General features: G+C 46.2%; 1 protein-coding gene across 2 annotated transcripts in view; it reads left to right on the forward strand.

The window, feature by feature from the left end:
* The window catches only part of LOC124556506 (apolipophorins), a 127203-nt gene that overhangs the window by 10483 nt on the left and 103446 nt on the right, over positions 1 to 13274 (forward strand). For both annotated transcript variants that reach the window (XM_047130462.1, XM_047130463.1), the window contains exon 2: positions 9084 to 9113. In XM_047130462.1, coding sequence (XP_046986418.1) covers positions 9084 to 9113 — 30 coding nt within the window. The remainder of the gene's footprint in view (positions 1 to 9083; positions 9114 to 13274) is intronic.

Here is a 13274-nt window from a genome sequence, read left to right on the forward strand (position 1 = left end):
TTTTTCCATTGTGAGAAATGGAATGGTAGTATAAGACATAGTGAATATTAATCCGTTTGTCAGACGGCCCCATGATGCAGTTTTTGAACGAAAGGTGCCAGCCCTTTGATTTCTCTATTACCTTCCTTTTTATTTTCATAGTCGCCCATTACAGTCGGAACACAATTTTTACTGAATGCAGTCGTCAATATTGAAATCATGTAGAGTTTCGAGGAAGCCAACAACGAGACGCCTTCGAAAGGACATTGCCCAGTTTTCGCTCTGCTTCACAGTGCTCTGAATGTGAGTGGCTCCAGCTGGCGTGGACGTGTGTCGCTGGGGCTAGATGACACGTGTCGACACCTTCTGCAGAAGGGCAGACAAGTTTATCGCGAAACGTAGTTGCGGGCGTGAAGGCCAGGGCGCAAGCGCCGATAGCCTACGACCCGGACTCAACCTCTGCCTCGCCAAGTTCAGGGTTCTTGTTTATCTTCGGCTGACTATCCAATACCCGATAACAGCGGGAATCACATACGATTCTTTCTCGCTAGTTTGTGTCTTATCTCGTCCTCCTAAAACCTGGCACTTATTGTAGAAATTTGCCACGTAGAGGGAAGGTTGCCTTCAGTAACTTTTTAATTACTAAATCAAAATCCACAGTTGTACCCTACAGCAACGATCAAGTATGTGGGAGTTGATAGATAATGCACCTGTACCATTTGCCCCTTCTTATACCATTCACGAACGGTGCGCAAGAACAACGATTAACGGTACACCACCGCATGAGACCGGATTTCTCTAATTTTATCTTCTCGGTCTTTGCAGAAGATGTACGCTGTAGAATGTGATATGCTTGTGGACTCGTCTTGAAACATCCAGTGAGTGAGGTGGCGCAGTGGGTAAGACATTGGACCTGCATATGGGAGGCGGGCTGTTCAAATCCTCGTCCGCGCATGCAGATTTAACTTTCTTGTGGTTTCCTTAAATCGATTATTGCCGGGATGTTTTGATGTTTTATTTCAGAAGAGCACCGCCCATTTCTTTCCGAATCCATGTGCACTCTGAGCTTGTGCCCGATCTCTATCGAACTCGTCGTATAGCCGGCCGCTGTGACCGAGCGGCTCTAGGCGCTTCAGTCTGGAACCGCGCGACCGTTACGATCGGGCGTGGATGTGTGAGACGTCCTTAGGTTAGTTAGGTTTAGGTAGATCTAAGTTCTAGGGGACTAATGACCTCAGATGTTAAGTCCCATAGTGCTCAGAGCCATTTGAACCATTTGAACTCTTCATCGTCGACGAGCCGTTAGATTATTAATCTTCGTTCCTCCCTTGGAATATCCGCTTTCGGAGTTTCCTGATAATCGACGTATTTATTGTAGAGTCTTCCACTGGAGCTGAACATTTGTGTGAAGCTCTCGTTCTGAGTGATCAAACTCGTGAGCAATCGCACAGCTCACTCTCTACCTCATCTATTAATGTAACTAGTAGCAAATCCCAGTTTGGCGAATAGGACTCGAGAATAGGTCGCCGGCCAGAGGGCCGAGCGGTTCTAGGCGCTACAGTCTAGAACCGCGCAGGTTCGAATCCTGCCTCGGGCATGGATGTGTGTGATGCCCTTAGGTTAGTTAGGTTTCAGTAGTTCTAAGTTCTAGGGGACTGATGACCTCAGAAGTTAAGTCCCATAGTGCTCAGAGCCATTTGAAGCATTTGAGAATAGGTCGGGCGGGAGTTCGGGGTGTGGGGTCAGCAAACCACAGTCAGTTTTCGTGGCCTGGAGCAACTATTGCTCTGTCAAGAATCTCCTCCGTTGGTATCATGAGGCTGTGACTCTCATTGTAGCTATCACTTTTTTTCGTTGTGGATTACCTTCTCGTATCAAGAGTTGATTATCCTCAGGTCTCTCTTCCTTTCGTAAAAGTTGTCTAGTGACGCGAAGTCCTGTATAAAACTGTGTCCTCCACAGACAACCCCAGGGTGCTACTGACGTAATCTACCGGCTCGTATTGTAGAAATTTGTCACGCAGCCTTACAGAGCTGCCTTACAGAGCGTAGATGGGGTGCGCGAATTCTTCAGTAAGTAGTCCCAAAACCTGGACTTTTGGCATTGATTCTTGCCTCGCTCTGTTGAGTGTTATGGCATTATTTGACGACTTCTCTATGCGTTTATGTAAAGTGTAATATACACTAGACAACTGTAGATCATCAATGGCAGTTCTCATACAGAATCTGAGCTGCTTATAACATGGTTTGATAGTTTCCTCAAATAGCGTCGTGATTCAGTGGTTAAATACTGGGCTGCTATGAGGAAGCAGTCTGGTTCCTTATGTACTCCAAGCGACTGGCTATCCCTATCCAAACCAGCCAATGTTCCATTCATAACTGCTTCTCCGGGCGTATGGAGCTAAACCTGAAAGAAAGGGAAAAGTTAAAGATGACTCACAAATACATGATCGTATGATACGTTCTTATCCGACTCGTATAATCTGTATTCTTAGCCAGAGTTGAAGATATTTGATTCTACGAAAAAACTCATTGTAACCCGCAAAGAATAATAGTTTGATAAATTACATGAGAAATATTTACATTCAACGAATTTCGAGGTGTAACACCTCACCATGAACAGGTTATATTTCTTACCACTTATGGTTAGCTGTTAAGAGTGATGTTATTCGGATACTTTGGTGAGAAGCACAAAAGATAAGGAACGTAAGCGGATAAAATTACGCTGCATACATGATAACATCACCTTAGAAATTCAAATGGTTCAAATGGCTCTGAGCACTATGGGACTTAACAGCTGAGGTCATCAGTCCCCTAGAACTTAGAACTGCTTAAACCTAACTAACCTAATGACATCACACACACACATGCCCGAGACAGGATTCGAACCTGCGACCGTAACGGTCGCGCGGTTCCAGACTGAAGCGCCTAGAACCGCTCGGCCACACAGGCCGGCTCACCTTAGAAGTTTGTATTAATTACCTATTTTTTATTGGAAGATGAAGATCAACTTTACAACGCTTCTGAACGAAGATTGTATTATCACTGAGACAGCGTGGTTATAGGCATCAAATAGCGTCGAAAGTAAATGACAGTAGTAGTGTGCATATTATCACTTCTGATGTGAAAAATGACGATATGTATATATTATTGCTATCATTTATGTAATTCATTTCATCTACACTTACTAGTAGTTTTCGGACAGACCTTATCACACTAAAATATACGTACGCAACGGTTTATTTTGTCCGTGTTCTTCAGGTATTTTTTATTATTATTTTCCAGTTTAGCAGGAATGCTGAAATGGTTCCGATACATAACTTAGGACTGGTATGTTTTCTGACCTGGAGGGGATCGTTATCTCAGATTTATATTTATTCGTTCCTCCTCGCCAGTCATCCATGCGCCTCGGCTGCCGAGCTCCGACTTTGTGGTTACATCGTGGCATCTGGTTCAAAAATGGCTCTGAGCACTATGGGACTTAATATCTGAGGTCATCAGTCCCCTATAACTTAGAACTACTTAAACGTGATTAACCTAAGGACATCACACACATCCATACCCGAGGCAGGATTCGAACCTGCGACCGTGGCGGTCGCGCGATTCCAGACTGAAGCGCCTAGAAGCGCTCTGCCACATCGGCCGGCGTGGCATCTGGTCCAGAGAGTATACTTCACCAGTTCTGGACGAGCATGAGGTGAAGAAGTGGCTCATCGTCTGATTCGGCACTCTGTCGCAGACTAGACGAGACCGTAGAACACTGCTTGTATTCGATCCGTAGGTTAGATCTGTTCGTTCACCTAGTCGGCCTCTTTCATGGTCTGCTTAAGGTGCAGACACCGACTTGTTTTCACTACACATTCATCCGCGACAGCGTTCCACCGAACAGATAGCTTCATCCACATCATATAGCTGCTTTCTCAAAAAATCGTTTTCAAGTCAGAGCCAGAAACCTCCCTCAAGATGTTTTAATGAGAGTTACGTGACATTTCTGTCACTAACTACAGAAGTAGCCTTTCATTTACCAAATCTGAAAAATTGTACTAAGAATGGCTTCCATATTTATTGAACTTAAGTTTCGTTAAACAAGAGAAGAGCTTCGTGTGAGCCGAGAATCGGAAGCAGCTGGAGGGTATAATGCTAGACATTAGAGCCTACCAACTCTATTTAACTGATTTTCATTCGAAAAATCATTTGATTTGTATTTTAAAATAGACCAGGAGTAAACAATTAGGTCCATTCATACCGATTGGGCGAGTACTGACTAGAATGTATCGAGGGAACAGAGATCTTTATCATCTAATTCACGATGAAATGAAATGAGCGTTTGGCGTCATTGGCCGGGAGGCCCCTCGCGGGGCAGGTCCGGCCGCCATATCGCAGGTCTTATTACATTCGGCGCCACATTGGGCGACCTGCACGCCGGATGGGGATGAAATGATGATGAACACAACACAACACCGAGTCCCTGAGCGGAGAAAATCTCCGACCCAGCCGGGAATCGAACCCGGGCACAGAGGACGGCAATCCGTCACGCTGACCACTCAGCTACTGGGGCGGACTAATTCACGATATCACGACGCGACTGCTCTCAGCCATACGAAAACAACTAGGACAGTACTAGCCTGTTGATGTGCTCGTATTTACTTATGAAAAATCATAAACAAGAGAGATATTTTTTGTAGTATAGTGGTATTACTGGCAACAGAAAAAAAAAAGGATGTGTCATAGCTCAATGGAGAGATAAAGCCCAAAGTCAGCGGCAACGTATTAAAAAAAAAATATATAGATATAAATGCCGTGCGAAATTTGGAATCGTATTCACTATTGCTCGTATAAATGCCCAAGTACCTCAAATCAATTGAGCCATTCTGGGTACAGATTCACGAGAGTTTATTCTATTTAACGTATTGTTGCTGAAAAGTTTCAATCAATAAAATGAGGCAATTAAAAGGAAGTGGACAATAACTGTGGATTCTTCACATGGGAGTATCATTTAATCCTGACTACTTGCGTGCGTAATGACGCCAAGGTTTTCATGGAAACAATTAGTTTATTAATACACTGCAATCATATAATTTTAATCAACAAACATGAAAGCCCAAATTCAATAGTTGACAGCCCAACGGAAATTTTTATTTGGAAGTTTGTGGTAAGGTCTTATGGGACCAAACTGCTGAGGTCATCGGTCCCTAGCCGCGCGGGATTAGCCGAGCGGTCTCAGGCGCTGCACTCATGGACTGTGCGGCTGGTCCCGGCGGAGGTTCGAGTCCTCCCTCGGGCGTGGGTGTGTGTTTGTCCTTAGGATAATTTAGGTTAAGTAGTGTGTAAGCTTAGGGATTGATGACCTTAGCAGTTAAGTCCCATAAGATTTCACACACATTTGAATCATCGGTCCCTAAGCCTACACACTACTTAATCTAACTTGAAGTAACTTACGCTATGAACAACACATACACACACTCTCACACACTCATGCCCGTGGGAGGACTCGAACCTCCGACGAGGGGAGCCGCACGAGCCGTGACAAGGCGCCCGAGACCGCGCGGCTACCCCGCGCGGCGACAGCCCAACGGCAGGTGTTCGTACGGCAGAGATAACCAATAATAAAGCTAGTGCGTTTCGACTCGCAAAGATCCAAGATTTCACTTGTAACGGTTGTGTAACATCAGCCACACCCAGAAGTGATCACTGGACGATATATGCTGTTATTCCGACAGGCGTTTCTCACGAAGGGTCCAAGCGTGGGAACTCTGCTTACCATTGCGTCAGTAACACACAGCCCCGACAACTCTGTTGAAGTCGGATACACAACGGCCTATCTTTCACCTTTGTTGCACAACAAGTGGCCCACAAATTGCAACCGTGATGGATGACAAATGGTTCAAATGGCTCTGAGCACTATAGGACTTAACATCTGAGGTCATTAGTCCCCTAGAACTTAGAACTACTTAAACCTAACTAACCTAAGGACATCACACACATCCATGCCCGAGGCAGGATTCGAACCTGCGACCGTAGCGGCCGCGCGGTTCCAGACTGAAGCGCCGAGAACCGCTCGGCCACACTGGCCGGCGATGGATGACATGTATAGATTGACCCGCTATAGGAATTAAATCATTAATGTAGTTTACCACCAAGTAAAGTCTGCTCCCTTGAAAATATGACATGGGTAAAAGCATCTGACAGCCCGAGGCCAGCCAGTGCACATAACAGTGATTTACTTAACTTAATCTGGTATTTTAGTACAGAATTCTTGATAGCATTTACTCAACTGTCGTCCGGTTCTGTATGAAACTTTGAGGTGTTACCGTATTGTCTTCTTCTTCTTGCGTTACGGCCTCTGTAGGACCACGGGTAGCCCCTTCGTGGAGTGCATTTTCCTCTTCTTCTCCCAGAACCTCTTCATTCTTTCTCTTCTCCTCTCCCGCTCTTCTTCCGAGATCTTCAGTTTCCATTTCTCCTGGCGGCTCCACTGGTGACATTCTAATCTTTGCCTGTATTCTTCTCTGTCATTGATCTCCGGCATATTTGTTGGTGTATATTTGTTCCTCCAATTTTCCTTTCCTTCGACCTTGATGCCCAATTCCAACCAGTCCTTCTGAAGTTCAACAACCCACTTGGTTCCTGTCTTTCCCCTTGTCCTCCCTGCTGTTTCCCACACTCTCTTCGTCATTCTGTCCATACTCATCCTAACTACAGCCCGCATCTCGTGGTCGTGCGGTAGCGTTCTCGCTTCCCACGCCCGGGTTCCCGGGTTCGATTCCCGGCGGGGTCAGGGATTTTCTCTGCCTCGTGATGGCTGGGTGTTGTGTGCTGTCCTTAGGTTAGTTAGGTTTAAGTAGCTCTAAGTTCTAGGGGACTGATGACCATAGCTGTTAAGTCCCATAGTGCTCAGAGCCATTTGAACCTAGCTGCATGCCCAGCAAACTTTGCCCTTTTGAGTCTGATTTCCCCGGATATTGTTCTCATGTTCCGGTACAATTCTTCCCTAGGTCTTCGCATCCACCTCTCTCCACCTCTTTTGGGACCTAGTATTTTTCTCTCTTCTTTCTCTAGTTGTTCTGCCCCATTTCTTCCTAGTGTCATCGTCTCAAATGGCTCTGAGCACTATGGGACTTAACACCCGTGGTCATCAGTTCCCTAGAACTTAGAACTACTTAAACCTAACTAACCTAAGGACATCACACACATCCATGCCCGAGGCAGGATTCGAACCTGCGACCGTAGCGGTCTCGCGTTCCAGACTGAAGCGCCTAGAACCGCACGGGTCATCGTCTCAGCAGCATATAATACAGCATTCCTCACTGTTACCGTAATGTGTTATAAATACACTCTTTTACATGTCTTTTTGGAGACTGAGAAGACTTTATTTGCTTTACCTGCCAAATATTACTTTCTGTAATTGAAGTACCTTAGGAGGATCGTTGGTTAGTAGTGCACCTTCAATCCTAAACCCTCCATTTCATTTAGATTAGCATTGATTAAGGGCGATGTAGCTTTAGGAGACAGACTAAATCCCGGATACACCTTGAGTTTTCCTGTTCTTAGGGTTGGGTTGTTTGGGAAGGAGGCCAGACAGCGAGGTCATCGGTCTCATCGGGTTAGGGAAGGACTGGGAAGGAAGTCGGCCGTGCCCTTTCAAAGGAACCATCCCGGCATTTGCCTGGAGCGATTTAGTGAAATCACGGAAAACCTAAATCAGGATGGCCGGACGCGGGACTGAACCGTCGTCCTCCCGAATGCGAGTCCAGTGTTTTACCACTACGCCACCTCGCTCGGTTTTCCTGTTCTTACCAGTAGAGTAATGAGTATGATTCTTTCCTTAGTGTAATCGTTCGGAGTACGTGATCGTGATTATTATGTGTAAATTATATCACCACGTTTGCACTACTGACGATGAAGGCTGATCCCCTGTGCCACCAAACACTCATTTAAAAAATGAACCAGTGAAATTTTCTCGCTAAAAATCCCTATCCGAAACATTAATCGTCAGTAAGAGTGGTTTGTGGCGTCATTATGCGTGCGGTTTCGGAGAGGTTCGAAATTCAGTCTATTGCGTTGGCGCTGTTTATGGTAATTAGACACTTATTCTCGAGCTTTCATGCCAATTTCTGTTGTTGAAACACTTCCCACCGACAGCATTCAAACCAGGTTCCTCTTCCTCAGGTACTGTGGATAAGTACTTTCCTGTTAGAACGAAGAAACGCAGCGAAGCTGCTTTGCTTTATCGTCAGTAGTAACGTAACACTCATCACATCGACAATAGCCTAAAATGTACTGCCGGCCGCGGTGGTCTAGCGGTTCAGGCGCTGGCGCTCAGTCCGGAACCGCGCGACTGCTACGGTCGTAGGTTCGAATCCTGCCTCGGGCATGGATGTGTGTGATTTCCTTAGGTTAGTTAGGTTTAAGTAGTTCTAAGTTCTAGGGGACTGATGACCACAGATGTAAAGTCCCATTGTGCTCAGAACCATTTGAACCATTTTTTGAACTAAAATGTACTTCTTAACGTGTTTTCCTCTTTCATCTGTTCTAAGTGAATGTTGGACTCATCCTTCATTAGTGCGTCGCAATCGCGCTACACGAGCGAAATAGGAATCTGATGACCACCAGACGGATCGTACGCAAGCTTTTTCTTTTTACCGTTTAGATTGAGTAACTCGTAATATGTGTCGTAGATCAGTCTGATGGCTGGAAGGGGAAAGTAACAAACGGGCGAATACTCGGAAACCTAAGGCGGAATTCCGTAGATTCGAAGAGGCAATAGGGACAAAGAAGAGCTTGGCACTCAAACCAATCTAGGTGTAACCCCCCCTCCCCCTACATTATCTCATTCTGAGTAACGCTATTGCTCTTGAGCAAGTCGTAGAAATCGACGTAGTTTGATAAAAAATCGCCCGAATATGTCAAATGAAAATGACGTCTGATAGTTGCTTAATACCACAATTACATCAGCACAGATCTTTATATCACTTTATACAAGAATCGAAGGATTTATACTTTCATTAACAGCTGCAAATGAAATAAATAGTAGAGTGTATTAAGTTAGCGATAAGAAATACAATGATTGCTACAAACTGAAAAAAAAATTCTTTTCTGTTTCAGTTGCGGGGGACTGCAACCATCAGTGCTCACGTAAGTATTTTCTGTATTACTCTGGTAATGCTCAACATAAACACTATCAATTTACTAAAAAAGTAAATAATATCTTCCTAGAACTAGGAATTTGAATTATCCTACGTAACTTCTAATAAAATTTATTCAGCTTTGAAACAATTATCAATTTTTTTTGTAATCTTAGATCTTCATGTACTAAAAACTGAGCAAATTTGGTCCATGAACGTAGGTTGGGACGTAAAGCTCGACCGCGCGACCCTACCAGCATCAGTATTCTTACAGTGCTTATCGCCGACTGTCATCCGCAATTTTCAACACTTCCGCCCAGTACGTTAACAGTTTATTTCAAGCTGCTGCCTTTGACGTACCATTTGCTCACACTGAAATTTTACATAGCAATTTCCATCAGCACTGCATTCAAACGCGGTCTTGGACGTGTAGGTTGTCCATGACGCACGAAGGCAACGTGAATTGTAGTGTAAGATCGCATGGGCGTACCAAGTGAGGGGCAGGGGGGGGGGGGGGGGGAGGGCAGCTGCCGCCCCCACCCCCACCCCCACCCCCACCCCCAGAAGATATTCGCAGTTTTTCACTAGTTTACTGTTTTATTTAATAAGAAATGCTGCATGTTTTCTCGGATTGTACAAGTGCATTCTTGTATTTAAAATGTTTACTAAAAGCAGTTTTTCACTGGTTTACTGTTTTATTTAATAAGAAGTGCTGTATGTTGTCTCGAGTCCTTGTTTCCTGAGACTAGTACGACCTGCCCCCCCCCTAGTTCAGATTCTGGGTACGCCCTTGTAAGATCGTATTTATTAGGACAAAAATGCACTTAATTTCCAGTTTTTCGATACAGTCCCAATTTAGGTCGACGCAAGTTGTCCAAGGTTTTTCCAATGAGTAATTTCATCCAAAAAGTGCGTTTCTGGAAGATATGAAACATATTCGTCTACGTTTGCGACGCTCTATTTATTGTACACAGGACGTTACCAGGCACAGTTTTCTTTACGTATGGGAGTAGGTGGAAGTCAGAGGGTGCTAAAAATAAGTGAAGTGGATGTAGAGCTAAACTGCGTTTTCAAATGTACCTTTTACAGTGGAAATCCCTGTAGTACTGCCCCAGCACAATTCTCGTGCCACGGCAAAAATGAGTGGTACAGGCGTCAGTGTCAGTGTCATTGAGAAAGAGCTGAAATCGCTAAAATTGAACAAATGTAATCCCTATCAAATTGTAAACAGAATTTACGGTTGAGCTACCCCTCTTTCAACAACAATATACTGTAGATCCCATGTAAGATAAATGCGCTATGTATATATACGAAGGTACCTGGACACCTTGCTGAAAATGACTTACAAGTTCGTGGCTCCCCCCATCGGTAATGCTGCAATTCAATATAGTGATGACAGCTTCCACTCTCGCAGGCATACTTTCAATCAAGTCCTGAAAGGTTCTTGGGGAATGGCAGTCCATTCTTCACGGAGTGCTGCACTGAGGAGAGGTATCGATGTCGGTCGGTGAGGCCTGGCACGAAGCCGGCGTTCCAAAATATCCCAAAGGTGTTCTATAGGATTCAGGTCAGGACCTTGTGCAGGCCGCTCCATTACAAGGATGTTATTGTCGTGTAACCACTCCGCCACAGGCCGTGCATTATGAACAGGTGCTGGATCGTGTTGAAAGATGCAATCGCCATCCCCGAATTGCTCTTCAACAGTGGGAATCAAGAAGGCGCTTAAAACATCAATGTGGACCTGTGCTGTGATAGTGCCACACAAAACAAGGGGTGCAAGCCCCCTCCATGAAAAACACGACCACACCATAACGCCACCGCCTCCGAATTTTACTGTTGACAAATGATGTTCACCGGGCATTTACCATACCCACACACTGCCATCGGATCAGCACATTGTGTACCGTGATTCGTCACTCCACACAACGTTTTTCCACTGTTCAATCGTCCAGTGTTTACGCTTATTACAGCAAGCGAGGCGTCGTTTTGGCATTTACCGGCGTGTTGTGTGGCTTATGAGCAGCCGCTCGACCATGAAATCCAAGTTTTCTCACCTCCCGCCTAACTGTCATAGTAGTTTCAGTGGATCCTGATGCAGTCTGGAATACCTGTGTGATGGTCTGGATAGATGTCAGCTGGTTACACATTACGACCCTCTTCAATTGTTGGCGGTCTCTGTCAGTCAACATACGAGGTCGGCGTGTACGCTATTGTGCTGTACGTGTCCCTTCACGTTCCCACTTCACTATCACATCGCGAACAGTGGACATAGAGATGTTTAGGAGTGTGGATATCTCGCGTACAGACATATGACACAAGTGACACCCAATCACCTGACCACGTTCCAAGCCCGTGAATTCCGCGGAGCGCCCCATTCTGCAGCCTCACGATGTCTAATGATTACTGAGGTCGCTGATATGGAGTACCTGGCAGTAGATGGCAGCACAATGCACGTAATATGAAAAAGGTATGTTTTTCGGGTGTCCGAATACTTTTGATCACATAGTGTATGTCCAGCAGCTGGACGATAGCAAAAGACCACAGGTCACTCCCACGTACAAGAAGGGTAGCAGAAGTGATCCACAGAACTATCGTCCAGTATCTTTGCCATCCAAATCTTGTAGAATCTTAAACACAGTCTGAGCTCAGACTTAATGAGGTTTCTCTAACAGAACGACCTCCTCAAGGGCAGCGTACGTGGATTACGAAAACATCGTGTCAACCCTTGCTTTTCGCAGCTTTCCTGACTACCGAAAAGGAATTGAGTCAGCATCACACCGACGCTTATTCACGAAAAGACGATCATATTAGGCATCAAACGAATTTTGCGACTTTACTGAGGATTTCTTGGTAGGGAGGACGTAGCAAGTTATATCGGATTGGGGGTCAATGGCGTACCGTGTGTAGAAGTAAGCTCAGATGTGTCCCAGGGACGTGCTTCGAGTCACTTGCCGCTCATGTTGTCTGTTAATGACCATGCAGGTAATATTTATATTAAGCTTAGACTTTTCACAGATTATGGAGTTATCTACACTCCTGGAAATTGAAATAAGAACACCGTGAATTCATTGTCCCAGGAAGGGGAAACTTTATTGACACATTCCTGGGGTCAGATACATCACATGATCACACTGACAGAACCACAGGCACATAGACACAGGCAACAGAGCATGCACAATGTCGGCACTAGTACAGTGTATATCCACCTTTCGCAGCAATGCAGGCTGCTATTCTCCCATGGAGACGATCGTAGAGATGCTGGATGTAGTCCTGTGGAACGGCTTGCCATGCCATTTCCACCTGGCGCCTCAGTTGGACCAGCGTTCGTGCTGGACGTGCAGACCGCGTGAGACGACGCTTCATCCAGTCCCAAACATGCTCAATGGGGGACAGATCCGGAGATCTTGCTGGCCAGGGTAGTTGACTTCCACCTTCTAGAGCACGTTGGGTGGCACGGGATACATGCGGACGTGCATTGTCCTGTTGGAACAGCAAGTTCCTTTGCCGGTCTAGGAATGGTAGAACGATGGGTTCGATGACGGTTTGGATGTACCGTGCACTATTCAGTGTCCCCTCGACGATCACCAGTGGTGTACGGCCAGTGTAGGAGATCGCTCCCCACACCATGATGCCGGGTGTTGGCCCTGTGTGCCTCGGTCGTATGCAGTCCTGATTGTGGCGCTCACCTGCACGGCGCCAAACACGCATACGACCATCATTGGCACCAAGGCAGAAGCGACTCTCATCGCTGAAGACGACACGTCTCCATTCGTCCCTCCATTCACGCCTGTCGCGACACCACTGGAGGCGGGCTGCACGATGTTGGGGCGTGAGCGGAAGACGGCCTAACGGTGTGCGGGACCGTAGTCCAGCTTCATGGAGACGGTTGCGAATGGTCCTCGCCGATACCCCAGGAGCAACAGTGTCCCTAATTTGCTGGGAAGTGGCGGTGCGGTCCCCTACGGCACTGCGTAGGATCCTACGGTCTTGGCGTGCATCCGTGCGTCGCTGCGGTCCGGTCCCAGGTCGACGGGCACGTGCACCTTCCGCCGACCACTGGCGACAACATCGATGTACTGTGGAGACCTCACGCCCCACGTGTTGAGCAATTCGGCGGTACGTCCACCCGGCCTCCCGCATGCCCACTATACGCCCTCGCTCAAAATCCGTC

The sequence above is a fragment of the Schistocerca americana genome, chromosome X (genome assembly GCF_021461395.2).
Source record: "Schistocerca americana isolate TAMUIC-IGC-003095 chromosome X, iqSchAmer2.1, whole genome shotgun sequence".
NCBI lineage: Eukaryota > Metazoa > Arthropoda > Insecta > Orthoptera > Acrididae > Schistocerca > Schistocerca americana.